Source organism: Aphis gossypii, chromosome 1 (genome assembly GCF_020184175.1).
Source record: "Aphis gossypii isolate Hap1 chromosome 1, ASM2018417v2, whole genome shotgun sequence".
NCBI lineage: Eukaryota > Metazoa > Arthropoda > Insecta > Hemiptera > Aphididae > Aphis > Aphis gossypii.
The window spans coordinates 47,237,354-47,253,448 of NC_065530.1; the positions used below are offsets into that span (position 1 = coordinate 47,237,354).

Consider the following 16,095-nt stretch of genomic DNA (forward strand, 5'->3'; position numbering starts at 1 on the left):
TCAATTATTTGATCGGTTAACGGAAGTCATCGAGTTTGATTTTGATTTGATAGCAAAAGTCAAAAAAGAACCAACCTATTTTTAAACTTAGTCAAAAAATGAATCAGCTGAAAAGAGATGGGTACATTTTTGGTCAAAAGCAGCCATGTCTCCGACGAATATTGAATGTCGATAATTTTTTTGCGAATCTCCTTGCACAACAGTTACAACACTCTGCTTTAATGTGGTAGTTGGTGTTGATAGCAAGGTGTCGCACAAGGATGTGTAGAATCGGTTTTCACTTTTCTCTATGCAGAATTACAGTAAACAGGTGTAATAATAATTAATTATTTTAAATTGACTAATATTTATTTATTTTTGTTAATGTAGATATTTAAGGAAATAAATACATTGCATATATTCAATGTATTAATAAAAGCCAGCTGCCATTAATTTAACGTAAGACAATTAATAAACTTATTACAATAACTCATTATTTTAAAAACTATAAACCATTTTAAAAATATTTGTTAAATATTTTTTCATAATTATTAATTACTATTTAGGTACTAATTTATATTTTCTGCTATTTATTATACTTTTTATAATAACAAAAAGCATTTTAAGTTAAAATTTAGAAATCAGAATATTTTTTGAAGTACTGTGATGTAAAAATTTCAAATTTTGTATGAGTAATTGTTTATGATTATGAGTTATAATTTTATAAGTATTTAAAGTTTTCATAAGCGGAGAAGAACGATACATTGCAACGGTACCCCGCAAAATTTTGGTCCACTACTCCAATAGTCCAATCATCTAAACTTTTAATACTTATAAATTATAAGTTGTAATAATAAATTGTCTGAAATTTTATGTTTATAGATCGAAAACTTTAAATGATATTATACTTTCAAATAATAGTAAACATTACATTTTTTAGAAAAATGTTATTTTTTTAACGATTTAAAATAATGATAAGAAATAAAAAATACATAATAAAATAATATAATAAAAATTGTGTAGATATTTATTATTATATATTCTATAATTTATAAGTAAAAAAATAAATATCAACTAGATCATTATATTTTTTGAGAATTTATGAAAATAACATAGTTTGACAAAAACCTTATTATTATTTAACTACCTATCGTATATATTTTTAAACCCTATTTTTGTAATAATAAAATAATAGTTAAAATATTTTATTTCGTGTAACGAATAGGTAATATATTATTTTAAGTTAGTACTATAGTACTTAAAAGTTTTGAACTAACACTAAACATCCACTAATCGCACTTCATCGGCTATGTTAATTTTCAACGGTATAATTTTTACAAATAAATTCAGTTCTAACTTCTAACCCCATCAATAACAAAAACGCATATACCTAGTGATATAAATCGCAGATTATGAACATAAGTAGGTACATAACCACAGCACACAACGCAAGCGCTTACGAAACAACTATTTTATTGTCGATCCGATTTGCAGGAATATTGTGCACATGGCGCAAGGTATAGAGGATTTATTTATCTGCAATAAACTAAAAACTTCTTATGAAAACATCTACAAAAACGAATAGGAATACAAACGAAAATATTATTATTATTTTTTTTTAAGTGCTTATTTAATGCGTATATTAAAATAATAAAAGGAGAAAAATAATAATGTTTGGACCACTTTTTTTTTTACATTGCACACACACACAAACATATGTATATTATACATTTATTTTTATTTTTTTATTATTTTTCCTCCCGACGTAGTTCGGGTTGCTAAAATATTGATTGTCGGATAGTCGCTCCACTCCGCTGCTGAGGACCGCGCGGCGGCGGCGAGAGTGAGTGTAGGACGCTTTTTTTTTAAGCAACCTTCTCCTATACACAAACACACACACACACACACAAGCGCACAATAGTACGTCGCAGGCGCACACAGGGTTCGTCTGGGACATACATTTGGCAACGCCGCTGGGTTGTTCGGCGGCGTCGCTCCCTCTAGCTCGCGCCGTACGATCGTCTCGTCGCCGTCGTCTCGCGCGCCGGTGGTATTTCATTTGGTTTTTTTACATTTCATTTTTCTGTCCCGTCTTTGCCGCCCGCCACCGCCTCCGCGCGCACCGCTCATTCCGGTTCTCGCCGTGACGGTGGAGCGCGGCGCGCGCGCGCGCTTGCCGGGTTTTTTTTTTCCGTCGCCCTTACCACCGCGCCCCGCCCCCTCGTCACCACCGACGTTTATTACGTACGCCGTCGGCCAGTCGCACACGCACCGTCGTCTCCCCCGAATGTACTGTAGCCACCGCCGCCGCCGGTGTTTACAGTGTGTACGGTGTCGTTTACGAGCGTGTGTCGTATCGTATATTATCGGCAGACGCCGCCGCGGAGCTTTACGAGTCTCTGACGACGCGCCGCCGCCGGGCAATCGCGATTATTAATTATTCAATTTTTAAATTCAATAGTTCTTCTGTCCCGCACAGGTCGCGTGCCCTGTCGTCTTATCAGTAGTAGTAAAAAACGAAAATTATAATAAACAACAATAATTATTATATCATACAACAAGGTTGATAAATACCTAAGTGAAAACGAATATTAATTGTATCTTGTGATTTCGTGTATATCCTTGGATCACCGTAGAGTACCTACTCGTCCTGAGTCATGAGCACCGCCAACGTTCACGGGGTAACCGGACACATTGCTACACGGTAATATCGATAATATGCACCCGTAATAATTATAAATTATAGATTAAGTCCATTGTACGATATCTGATGGTATTCTGAGGTTGATGATCATTACAAAGTGGCGCGCATGAAAATTCAAAATTTGTCTCGTCCGTATAGCAAATCACAATACGAATTTTTATTTTATATTTTTTAAATTCCCATACACAGTGTGTACAATACATACGTTATCACTGTACGGGGCTGCACTGCGCGCGCGCCGTTTTCCCTCGCAACTCACAGCTGCTATCAACATTCAACACTGACAAGTGACAACAGTCGGTTGACGAGCTTAAAAAGTTAAAAGTCCGTATTTTATCACTGGTTTTTCAATTTTTTCAATTTATATAATCATTGTTATTACGCGTCGATGATTCAAAATTTCAGTTACTGTTATAATTACTTTCGGGTTGGTTTTTATTTTTCGTTGTTGTAAGGCGCGCGTGACATTTTTTCAGCAGGCTTCGGTGAAATGGAGCCAGACGGTGGTGTCAACAAGATGGAGTGTGATGACGATTCATTTTTCGTCCAGAAAATGAGAAGACTCAGTTTCGATGCTGACAGAGCGTTACCAGCCTTGGTTATTGCCAATGCGCCATCGCCACCTGACAGTCGCCGGTCATTTTCACCTGAAATTGGTGTCGACTCTTCGACACCCTTCCTTAAACCACGGGCCCTGCATAAGGTGCGCCTCAGGGGCCAGTCGCCGTCGAGCGACACCAGCAGTGAATCTACGCGTTCTAATAAATTTCGGTTGTCGGTCAATCCCTTCACGCCGACTGGCATTGAAATACTAAAAAACAAACATAAAAAAAGACTGTGTCCAGCTAAACAGAGTATTAGTTTCTCCAGTTCTGAAGATCATTCAAGTCATGATAGCAATAGTAGTCTATCCACTCCGCCCGACAATAAAACATCATCATCTCCAGTGGATCCTTCCATCAGAGATCTTATGAATGAAGGCGAAGTGACCAATGTCAGTATATATGATTTACAGACTTCTCGTTTCAACGAAGAGTTCAGAATGGATGATTTTATCGCTACTGGTGCATTTGGTGAGGTATACAAATGTACAAATTTATTAGATGGAATCACATATGCTATTAAAAAGACTAAAAAGACAATTTATAAAAGCCAAGAATATTTTATCCGCAAAGAAGTTTATGCCCACTCTGTTATTGGACGTCATCCAAACATAGTCTCGTATTTCACAGCTTGGCATGAGAGGGGCCATATTTATATTCAAACAGAGTTTTGTAACGATGGTACCCTAGAGCGAATGATTCATGAATCTGACCACGTGTTTTGTGATAGTGCTCTAAGGCGATTGTTGTGTCATGTATGCAAAGGTCTAGCTCATATTCATTCTAAAAAGCTCGCACATTTAGACATTAAAGCTGCCAACATTTTAATATGTCGTACTGATGGTGCATTGTGGTTTGCTGAAGATCTAGATGATGATGAAACAATTGACAAAGATATTGTGTATAAGATTGGGGACTTTGGACATACAATATGTGTTGAAGACGTCCGAACTATTGAAGATGGAGATTGTCGGTATTTACCCAAAGAACTGTTACGTGATGATTATTCTCAATTGCAGAAAGCTGATGTATTTTCAACTGCGCTTACTGTATATGAAGCAGCCACTAAAAAAGATTTACCTAAAAATGGACCAGAATGGCACCGTTTAAGGGATGGTGAATTTTCTTTGCCTCAAACTCCAGTTTTTAGTACTGGTCTTGAGAAAATGCTTAAAAAAATGGTCGACTTAGATCCTAAGAATAGGCCAAATGCTTCCACAGTGGTTAATCTTTTACTTGATAGAGGAATGGCAGCTGTAAAACAACAACAAGACGAAATGGAAGTATGGAAATTAAGTTCCAAATTTCTTGCACCTTGTTACTCTGTTGAAACACAAACACCATCAAGAACAACAATTGGACAGAGAAGATATGAACATTCAAAACTTTATCGAACAAGAAAAGAACGAATTAAACGACTGGTTGGTAGAAAAATGAGCAGATCGTGTAGTACTCCTAATGTTTAACTATAAGCCATAATGTAATTAATATTAATTAATTAAATTTATCATAAGTATTCATTTTTTTATTCTCTTTTCAATTGAAGAAATTATTTCAATAGGATCGGCAAGTATTGTGAGAATGATTTAAGTATTAATTGCTCCCTTAACATTTTTTTTTTTTTATAATTTTTATAGCATTATTGTATTTTATAACTCTGTGATAAGACGTGAAAATTATTTTCAAATGTATTAAGTACCTAATTAGTTATTATTAAAAAATTAGAAGTCCCAAAAATTACAAAGGATTTTAATGCCTAAAAAATATATTTATAATGTAATGTCAATTTATAATTTAATTACAACTTATTTATCAATTATCTTTATTTTTATTTACAAGTATAGTTAATAATAAGATGGACAATTTAATTAAAATTCCTGTTAAAAAATAGTATTAAGTACTTATTTATTATTATTATTTGTTAATATATTTTCTTGTTCTAAATGTGATTTTGTTTTTTTTTTAGTTGTATATTTTGGTATGTTTGTGTATAAATTATATAGGTACTTTTACAAAATATAACATAACCTTTTCCTATACCTAGTTGATTTTTTAATGTAGTCATGTAATTTTTTAATTTATATTTTGTTTTTCCTATTGAATTGAAAAACTGTTTCACTTACTCAAACTCTATTTCAAAAAATAGGTACCTTATAAAAGTAAAAGTATTATTAATAAAATTGAATTTGGAAAATAAATTATGTGGTAAAATGTATTTAACATGTGTATATTATAACAATTTTACCAAAAGATTGAAATATTTGAGTCTAGAAGAATTTATAAAAATGTTACTTGTTTTTATATTACATCGGTTAGTAAAATCAAAAAAAATTAAATTAAACATTTGATATCCAAATAAGTTCACGTGAATAAATACTTTTTATATGTTAGAAAATAAAATTGAAGTCGTGATATTTTGAAGTGTTAATTTGGTTTATTAAATCTATCTTTATGCTAGTAAACCATAATAAAATATGAAGTATTGTCAAACAGGACCTCCCAGTTAAAAGAAGGTAATTTGTTATTAGAACAAATTTCTAATTTCTAGCTATTTTTCAATTGGAATTATTAAAAAATAATTACTAAACCACATATTATTTTCCTAGATGGTATTACTTATTTAATAAATAAAAAAATATTTTTAAACTAGACTTATGTGAGTATATGATTAACTGGTTATTATAGTAAAATATAAGCACAATTATTTTATATTTTTAATTTTTTTAACAGCAAGGAAGGCTCTGTTTAACAATTATTATTTACTGCCATAATATATTAACTACCTTGATAATGAGAAAAAAAAGAAAATACATTTTATAGCATTTTTCTAATAAATAATAGTGAGTATCTAACCTCTAAAATCAATTTATTATAATTTATATTTACAATTAGTTACAATTTATTATAAATGATGAGTTATATTATGACTGTTCATGTTCTTCATATTATGTTTTGCCAATAAATGTAATTGTTATTTGTTATTATTATTTATTTATGAGAACCCGCAAAGGGGTAGGTAAGATACAGGCATACAGTAGGTTAACAATATTATTACCTACACAATAATTTTGTGATAAAACATAAATAGATATACATATAATACAATTAATTAAATACATATAATTTTGATGTAACTTAAAGTATCATAATTACAGTTAAACAAAATTGACAAGTTCTTTATATGACTTAGCAAGTGGAAAATTTAATTATTAATTACTAAAGTACATAATTTCTAGTAATAAATATGTATAATAATTATATCTTTTATTGATACACAACAGCCTCCACATATAAAATTTACTAAATATTATGTCACTGCACAATTTTTCAATATCAAACTAAATGGCTTTAATATTAGAATAACTATTTATGTTTTTACTTTTTAATAATACCAAATAAAAAGCTAATAATTAATTACTACCTACTTTATCTTTTAGTGTACTTGCTACAAATATACCATAAGGTGTATTATTTATTAGGCACTAATTAGTAGGTACCTGGCCTTATAAGTTATAAGTATAAAATAATATTTCATCATCAAAAACTTTTTGCTAAAATAATCAAAACATTTTGTAAATTTAGTATTATAGTTGTTATTTTTAATTTGTTTAGGAAGTGATGAAGGGGATATTATGGCAATCAATTTCTCAGCATCATTTGCAGCATGTCTGGCAGCAGGCCTCAAAGTTCCTCGGAATTTTATGTACTGCATTGCCCAAGGTAAATCAAATAGTATTCACTTAAATTGGATTTTAAGCTTTAGTTAATTAATTTATATAGGTATGTATAATTTTATACTTATTTTAATTTTTGAGTTAATAGATCGTATAGTTAGTTTTTATGTCTAAGTATTTCTTTGTATACCTAATCTTAAAGGTTTTGTATTTGTTAAGTTGAATGATAGGTCCCACACGAAATATAGCAGATTAAAATCACCCATGAGATGGCATGAGTATACTTATTACTTAACATTAGTTCCTACACGAAATGTCGAAAACCAATAATACACCTAACGTACCTACGTACCTACCTATGTTTGAATGTTTCTACACGGAAAAAAAACATAACGAGTACAAATTTTCTACTCACTTTATTCAGACTTAAGACCTCGCAAATAATTTTTTATCGACATTTATAGAAAAAAAACTGATAAAAATTTAATAATTCTGGTGCCAATAAATAACTTAAGAAAAGTTAAACAATTTAAAAAATGTAAAAACCTCATTTGGTAAAAATGTCAAGTACCTATCTTATTATATTTTTTAGATTCTGAACGCGAAATGATGAATTTATTGATTTTACAATGATGTGTTTTTTTTTTGTTTTTGTGAGTGTGTACAGCACAACTTGTCGAAATAATGCTTCAATTTTAAACTTCAGGGGTGGTTTCCAATGGCAAAGTGAATATCTTTAGTGCATCATAGAGGTAAAAAGTAAGATTTTTCAAAGTTTTCAAAATATTGAGAAAAACAAAAAAAAAGTGATGGAAAAACGTGAATTTTTACGTAAAGCAAGTTTTCGATAAAATCGATTACTAACTCAAAAACGAATCAATGTAAATATTTGAAATTTTCAACAAATGTTTTTATTAGTGTTATTTATATACAGTTAAAATATTTTGGCTTTTTTAGTTATTTATAAGCCACTGAAATTTTCGATTTTTTTTTTTTTTAAATGCCGATAAAAAATGTTGGATTCCCGAAAAAACTTTAATACAAGATTTCTCATAAGTTATTCTTATTGTAGTTAAAAAAAAAAATCGAAAATCATTAGTCACAATTTTTTTTTATAAAGTTTAAAGTTCAAATTTTTACAAAAAATCTCAAAATCGCGAAAATTTGATAGTAGGTAATTTTGTAGCTGAAAATTCATAAAAATGTTTATATTTATATCTAAGGTTAAATAATTCAATACTTAGTTTTCCATAAGTTTTCCTTCAAATAACTATAGAGAAAACTCGAAGCATCATTACAGGGAAAATGTTATGACTGTTATGAGGACCTGAATTTTAAATTTTTACGAAATAGCGTAACGATAACGATTTTTAATACTTATTATTATTCAAAAAGTATAAGTCATTGATACTTGAAAATTTCACCAGTAATTAAAATTGGTAATTTATTTATATAATTTAATTTTCAAAATATTTCACGTAGGTATTTTATGGCTATTTATAGGCATTGAAATATTCATTTTTGTTTAGTTTTTTTTTTATAAATTTCAATAGCAATTTTCCAGCAGTCAAAATACTTGAAAATATAATACAAAGTTCCCCTTGAGTTAGTTTTATAGTAGTTCAAAAATTATAAGAGTACATATGTACAATTTTTTTTTATTAGCATTTTAAGTTCAAATATTGACAAAAATTCATCAAAATATAAAATCATGAATATTTGCAAATTATTTTGTAGGTGTAATTTAGAAAAATGTTTGTATAAATATTTATAAAAGTTGAAAATTGAATATAAGATTTTCCATAAGTTTGGCTTACAATAATTATAAAAAAAACTTAAATTTTGGAGTGTTCAGATCATTAAAAAACCACCTTTTTTACCGCCCACTGGAAAATATTTCCTAAGCTGACAAATCATCTCTGTTCAGAATAGTTTTTCGTATACAATACCTATGATTGGATTAAAATTTAATACATCCATTATAGTGACCTACTATACAGCAGAACATTACTCAATTGACCACTCTTTTTTTTAGAAGGGAACATGGAAGTTCATGCATTTGAATTTTCTGAATGGACCAAAACATTACTGGTCGGCTAAAATTAAAAATACTTCCGAAAATGTTTAGATCAAAAAAGAATGAAAAAGGTGAATAAATTGATGTCTTTTTCCAGAGGGGAACATTGTATTTTTTAATGATATTGATTACCCTCTGTTAACAAGTGTGTTATATTTTATTATATTTATGTATTTATTATAATCATATAAAAGTAAATAACTATTTTATTTTATAGACCAATTTATTATATAACATAAAAAAATGTAACATAGACATTGCACTTAATTCTTTAATTTATTAACAAAACAGATATTTACTTAACAAAAATACCAAGTATGTTTCAAGCTACAGACTTTAATTTAAATTAAACATTCTACAATATTTATTCCAAACCTTTAAGCTATTTGTTCTGGCCACTCTGTCGTATTATATTGTCTTGTAGGTATATACTAAGGTAGGTACTACTCTATATGTTCCTGTCTATGATTAAATAGTTTGGTTAAAACTGTAGATTCTTAACAATATTTCCTAATACATATAACAGCTTCGTTCTATTTTTCTCTATTCCTTGACACTCTTCCACATTCTCCACTCCAATCATTCTTAAAGGTTTTCCATGATTCTACCTGCCCTACCGGTTTCCATTTTTTATAATATAATATTTATAATATTTTTTATAATTATGTTCCCTAATATTCTTTCGGATCTCCAAACAAAAACAAGACTAGCCAATCTTATTCTACTCTACTCTTCATGACACCTATAATATTGATTTCTTCAAATAATCTTCTAAATTCTTCATTGTATTTGTCGTGTTGTCGTCAGAGGCGTCTTCCTTAAGGAAAGGTAAGGGGACAGTCCCCCTAGCTTTTCTGAGATTATTATTATAATAATATTATAATTTTTATTTATAAACAATGCCGCCTCTAAAATTCCAAAAAAATTTGTCGCACATGCCTTCCACCGGCACTGATGATAAAATATTAAATAATGTCTAAAATTATACATGGACAGAAAAATAAGATGAAAATGTTATCATCTTATTTTCAAAAAATGAATGTAATTTACAATTCATGTTTTAAGATTAAATCAAAATTTTTAGTAACATAATGCAATTTAATATATATATATATATATAATATATTATTAGATATTACTATTCATATTCATATACATATTTTAATAGTTTAATACATTACAAATATTTTTTCGTTTTTCATATTTTTAAGCCAGATGGATAGAATATTATATATATTACTATTATATATCTATTATCTAAACAGCTGCTGGACACCGCGAGTTGTGCTATACAATTGATAACATACACTATTTACTTAAATATGTTTTTAACCATTTGTGTTTATCATAGATTATAACATTGTACATTATTTTTATCAACATAATAAACTCGAAAATTTAAATATTTAAAAGTTTAGAAGTAATTCTCATTATTATCTAATTTGTTAATATGAATATATTAGTTTAAATTATTTATTTATGTTCATACAAATGCGAACCCCTGAGCAGCATAAATAAACATTAAACAATAACACGACAGCCGCCCGACCGCGAAACCGGCATTTACGTCTGGTGCTGCTATCTAAACTATAAAGGTGCCCGGGACCATATGTTAAAACGGCAACGTTGTATTCATACTACGTAGAACAGGAAACCGAGAAGAAATAAGAAAAAAAAAATCCAATATTTTGTGATAAAAAAATGTGCTTTTTATCAGTTATTTAGTATTTTTTTTTTTGACTGCTCGTTTCCGTTTTTTTTTCGGGGTTTTATGTTCATATTTATTTTATTTTATTGACAATAGAAAATTATTCGCTGTAGGCACGTTGTCGTGAGTTCACTAGTCAGACACCTCTATGTTATTTTCTTAACTTAATGTATAAGACCAATGATCATCAATTCGCAGGAAACACCCAAACCTGATGAAGGTATTTTAAACAATCGAGTGGGAAGGTTCAGCATGACTAATTTGATTGATCTGGCTGACTGTTGTTATTACTCATTGAAACGCGCTTACCCGGTTTTGAGTGTATATTTTTTTTTTTACAGAGAATGGTGCTCCATATGTTATATACAACAAAGATGGTCACCATCAACAAGGGCCAAACAGCAGTAATGGTCAATGGGGTCCGGGGCCTTCACAAAACGGTTACCCGGCTCTTGTATCATCTCAACATGAACCAGCTGAACAATCAACTGAACAAGCATCTCAATCAACCATTGCTTCACCTATACCATCACCATACCCGAATACCAATCATTCAATTCAAGGTATGTAAAAATTTAATTCATCCTATGCCTACCTACAAATATAATTTTAATTAAATATCTTTAATAGGTTCTGGAAATGGTGGAGAAGATGAAACACCACCAGAAGACAGTGTTGTTGAATCTGATCGAACCCAACCAGGCCATTATGGTCCGGCCGACCCTTCCAATTACTATTCTGGTGTGAGAGGTGGGCCTCCACATATGTTGAGTCCATCAAGTTTCATGTCCTATTTAAAACAGCCTGGTGTCATGTTAACTCCACTAAATCCAGCTGAAGCGTCTGGTGATTTTCCTAATATGCCAGACCTTATTCACCAACAACAAGAAGCATCGGGAAAAAAAGGTTCTGATCTGCGTCTATTCAAATGTCTTGCTTGTGGCAAAGATTTTAAACAAAAGGCTACACTAATGCAACACGAACGAATTCATACTGATTCAAGACCATTTGTGTGCAGTGATTGTGGTAAACGGTTTCGTCAACAGTCTCATCTTACGCAGCATGTGCGTATACATGCTAATGAAAAGCCGTTTGTATGTGTTTACTGTGAGCGAACCTTCAGACAGCGAGCAATCCTTAACCAGCATCTACGGATTCATTCGGGTGAGAAACCGTACGGGTGTGGAGACTGCGGCAAGGCGTTTCGGCAGAAAGCCATCCTGAACCAGCACGTCCGCACTCACCAAGGCGAGCACTCTCATTCCTCGTTAAATAGTAGTGATTCCTCGAGTTCACCTCCGCCCTCGCAACTTCACAATAATTTAAACGCTTTTCTCAAGTCTTCAGCTGAAGCGTTTAGAATGAAATACTACCCGAACCTAAGCGATAGTGCGCAAGACGAACAACACTTGAACAACTCGAGTTTTAGAAATGTTGCTTCTAGGTTGTTACAAAACAATCTTAAAGTTAAGCAGTTAAATTCTTCTACATATTGTTCTTCATCTAACAGCTCCAAAACTTCTTTTAACTTGTTAGATATACCTACCAAATCTTACCCTAAAACCATTGTTAGGACAAACATTGCTCATATCAGAAATGAAGAAGGTCTCCCCATGAGAGTTGTAACTGAAATTGAAAAAAAATAAACTCTGACCTATGTTAGGTCAGGGATTATGTATGCAAAAAATCCTAAATTAAGTACTGTTTTCAGGATGGCTTGCAATAAAAGTTTCTCTGCATCCGTATGATAAAATATTATGCTACCTATTATAATTGCTGTTTACTAATACACGTTTTACTGCCTATTGTCACTATTTTTCAACGTATTAACATTTTTTTTTTTTTTTTTTAATTAATCAAATGTTATGTGCTTTTTAAATTATGGAGTGATATTTTAAACCACACATGATTTGTTTTGATAAAATTATAAGTTAACTTGATCAACATCCTTAAAAATGTTCTTGTTATTATAATTGTTTTTTTTTAAATATTTTTAAATATAATTTGTAACATTATATCTTTCTTGTAAATACAAAAAAAAGATATTAATTATTTTATGAATAATTAATATCTAGTATTATTTAGATTGTCTATTGAGAATTAATTATTATGTACAATAAACAATTTAAATAAAATAAAATTAAACGTGGAAAATGATAATAATAGGCCTGAATATTTTTTATTTTCAGTTAGATTATTTTCCACTTATTGTTAGTATTATAATTTATTAAGTTATTTATTAACTTAATTTATATTTTTGTCTTATTTATGTTTTTTTATTATTATTTGATCCTTATAATATATTAAATAGGTATATTTCCTTGTGTTAATCCTTTTTAATGTGTATTGTTTTCAATATAAAATAATTTCCTAAATGATGGTATTCCTTATTATTAATGTCGAGCACAACTTGAAAAACAAGATACATAGTTTATAAAACTCATTCATTGAAGTGATGAGTTTTAAAGGTATTATTGTGTTGTCTGTCTGGTGGCTTCAATCCGGTTCGGAGCGGCATGTTCTTTTGAATTAGTTACGCTGCACATGGATTATTGGTGACAACGTCCAAGGAGAAAATGTCGCTCCGCTCAAGGAAGGTGAGATAAAGCTCCATTCAGCAACACAAGAGTTTTATGTCTACAAAATCAAACTTAAATTTAGTAAAATTATTTAAAGTTGAATGATAAATTAAAATTTAAACCATTAAAACTGTGTGATATATTTATATTTTTGTTAAAAACAAGTAGACATAGAACTGTTGAATATTTTACATTGTTTGAAACAACTTGTTTACTATAATTTAAATTAGTAAGGTTTAACTTTTAACTATACATTTTTTTGTGTTCGACAATCATTTAAATCCTTCTTAAATTTTTTTCTCATATTAATACTTAAATGTTTATTTTCTAAAAATCCTAAAATAATTTATATTGAACATAAATCATTTTATTTTTTCAATAGGCGTAAATGCGTGATTCTAATTATTTTGCAATAAATTTAAAAGAAAAACCCAATTTTTTCATTTTTATGATATTTTTCATTTTTCAGATGTGGGCCCTCACTTAGTTTATAAAAATGGGCAACTTTGGCCACAAGATGTGCCATTACCGCAATCTAAAAGTGGACAATATGATTCAAATGATCCATGTTTTTCTCCAGAAAATGCACCTCAGTTCCCTGCATATTTTAAAGATGCCAAAGGTAACTAAAATTAATTAAATTGTATTGACAATATATATATATATTATGTATATAAATTAATTTATATGGTATGTATCTTTAGGTGTGGTGCATGAGATATTTGGCCAGGCTGGTAAAAGTTTACCCGACGTAATCCAACACGGTCGCAGTGCTGGTATGCCACTATTTGTCCGTTGTCCAATATGTAATAAAGAATTTAAACAGAAGTCTACATTACTTCAACATGGTTGCATTCATATAGAATCTCGGCCTTACCCTTGTGTTGAGTGTGGTAAACGATTTCGACAACAATCACACCTCACCCAACATCTACGCATACACTCAAATGAAAAACCGTTTACATGCATTTATTGTGGACGGAATTTCAGACAACGCACTATACTAAATCAGCATTTACGTATACATACAGGTGAGAAACCATATAAATGTTTGCAATGTGGAAAAGATTTTAGGCAAAAAGCCATTCTCGATCAACATACAAGAACTCATCAAGGAGAAAGGCCATTTTGCTGTCCAATGCCAAATTGTCGTCGTCGGTTTAGTACTGAACAGGAAGTAAAACGTCATATTGATAACCATATGAACCCTCATGCAAATAAACGTAGATCCGATAGTGGCAAACCAGGCAGACCACCACATTTAAATACTATACTCAACCAACCATCAGGCATAGTTAAACCTGAGTTATACTTCCCTCAGTGCTATGGAATGCCATCACCTTTTGCAAACCACCATCATCCCCAACAGAGTTTTGTGTCTTCTTCTCCGGTTAATCATGTTCCTCCGCCTCCACCAGAATTTAAAGATGCAAGAACAGTAGTTAATAATACAACAGATTTTAAGTCGCCTGCAAATCTAACAACTGCTGCGCCAATAGCAGTTGTTCAATAAAATTTGAAAACTTGTCAATTATGGTTAGTACATAAAAGTGGTGAATGTGATATATTCTAAACTTTTTGAATGGATAATTGATTATTTTTTTTAATGACAAAACAGATGTAGTCCGTAAAACATTAGTTGTGGGAAGTTGTTTGTCAAAAAGACTTAAACCCTTGCGTTACCATATTGTTCTCTCTAAAATATTCTTAACTAATACATGTTACCAATAAAATATAATATAACACATAATACTATGGTCGTGTCTGTTGTATATAGTCTTATCAGATTTAAATTTATGAAACATATTTTAATATTTTTATTCCTTAACATTTTTAATTTTGTTATAGAATTTTAATTTTTTGTTATTTTTCTTCATATTTTATATTTTTTTCTTGATAGGCTAAAATCTTACATTACCCTTCAAAAATATGTCTTACTTAATAACTATCATAATTAACCTATTGGATAAATATTATTATAGTCTTAAATTTAAAATTCAGCTAAAAATATATATTATCTGACTATTCAAATAACTTCCTGTTGAAAATCTATGTATAAATACTAAATAGATACTTATTTTTGTACTAATTCAATAGTCATTCTTATTGAAAACCTTAGAATAAAGAACATTTTATTCACAATAATCATATTCCTGTTAATATTGTCTTAAGTTAAATTTATAATAATTAAGACTATTAGTCTATTCTTTATTTAAAAAATGTTTGTATGTACTGTTTTGCTCATTAATTTAATAACCTAATGGAATTAGTAGACTTGCTAACTATGCATGTATCTTTAAAGTTTAAACCAAGAAAAATGTATGCTATTCAGTGTGTTCTTTGTATGATCATATTTTTGTTTCCCGTTAAAAAGAATGTTTTGTATATATTATGATGAAGAAAAATAGATTAAACAGACATTAAAATGTACATATTATTATGAATGTATACGTTTAAGAGGTTATAATTATTTTAAAAATAAGATTTTTTAATATTTATTATTTAAAATTAGAATAGCCCTATGACGTTATAGGGACATTTATTTATTTTTTTTACCTACCAAATTTGTTAAACCACAAGTTATAATGTGTTTTGTCTGAAAAAAATGCATATTATAATGAAAAATAAATTTTGTGCTATCATAATAGCAATATTATATTATGTAAAATTCTTGTGAATCTTTTATTTTTATATTCAGTTGTTTCAAATGTAACAACAAAAAATATTTGTGATTCCAAAAAATGAAAATTATATTGTATAACCAATTAAAAA

The 16,095-nt window shown here is 29.7% G+C and overlaps 2 protein-coding genes across 4 annotated transcripts; both read left to right on the top strand.

Annotated features, from left to right (window-relative positions):
- The first annotated feature begins 2,038 nt into the window (after positions 1-2,038).
- On the top strand, positions 2,039-15,073 carry LOC114122314 (zinc finger protein ZFP2-like). 3 transcript variants are annotated; one of them, XM_050198247.1, is made up of 6 exons: positions 2,039-2,683; positions 6,898-7,005; positions 11,086-11,307; positions 11,375-11,992; positions 13,793-13,945; positions 14,028-15,073. In XM_050198247.1, the coding sequence occupies exons 2-6, from the start codon at positions 6,918-6,920 to the stop codon at positions 14,834-14,836; spliced, it is 1,890 nt and encodes a 629-aa protein (XP_050054204.1). In that variant the 5' UTR covers positions 2,039-2,683; positions 6,898-6,917; the 3' UTR covers positions 14,837-15,073. The 3 variants fall into 3 exon arrangements, with proteins under 3 accessions (XP_050054204.1, XP_050054213.1, XP_050054212.1); XM_050198256.1 differs by having other exon boundaries at positions 2,044-2,683; positions 11,375-11,908; XM_050198255.1 differs by lacking the exons at positions 2,039-2,683; positions 6,898-7,005 and adding an exon at positions 10,690-10,964.
- LOC126549365 (wee1-like protein kinase) lies at positions 2,690-5,324 on the top strand. The gene has a single exon (XM_050198277.1). It carries the CDS (start codon positions 3,174-3,176, stop codon positions 4,749-4,751), a length of 1,578 nt encoding a protein of 525 aa, XP_050054234.1. The 5' UTR covers positions 2,690-3,173; the 3' UTR covers positions 4,752-5,324.
- Positions 15,074-16,095: the final 1,022 nt, after the last annotated feature.

Coding starts and splice junctions, on each gene's coding strand:
- LOC126549365 (XM_050198277.1), top strand. CDS start 3,174: ATGGAGCCAGACGGTGGTGTCAACAAGATGGAGTGTGATGACGATTCA.
- LOC114122314 (XM_050198247.1), top strand. CDS start 6,918: ATGGCAATCAATTTCTCAGCATCATTTGCAGCATGTCTGGCAGCAGGC. Junction 11,993..13,792: donor GCACGTCCGCACTCACCAAG/GCGAGCACTCTC, acceptor TTCATTTTTCAG/ATGTGGGCCCTCACTTAGTT. Junction 13,946..14,027: donor ATATTTTAAAGATGCCAAAG/GTAACTAAAATT, acceptor ATGTATCTTTAG/GTGTGGTGCATGAGATATTT.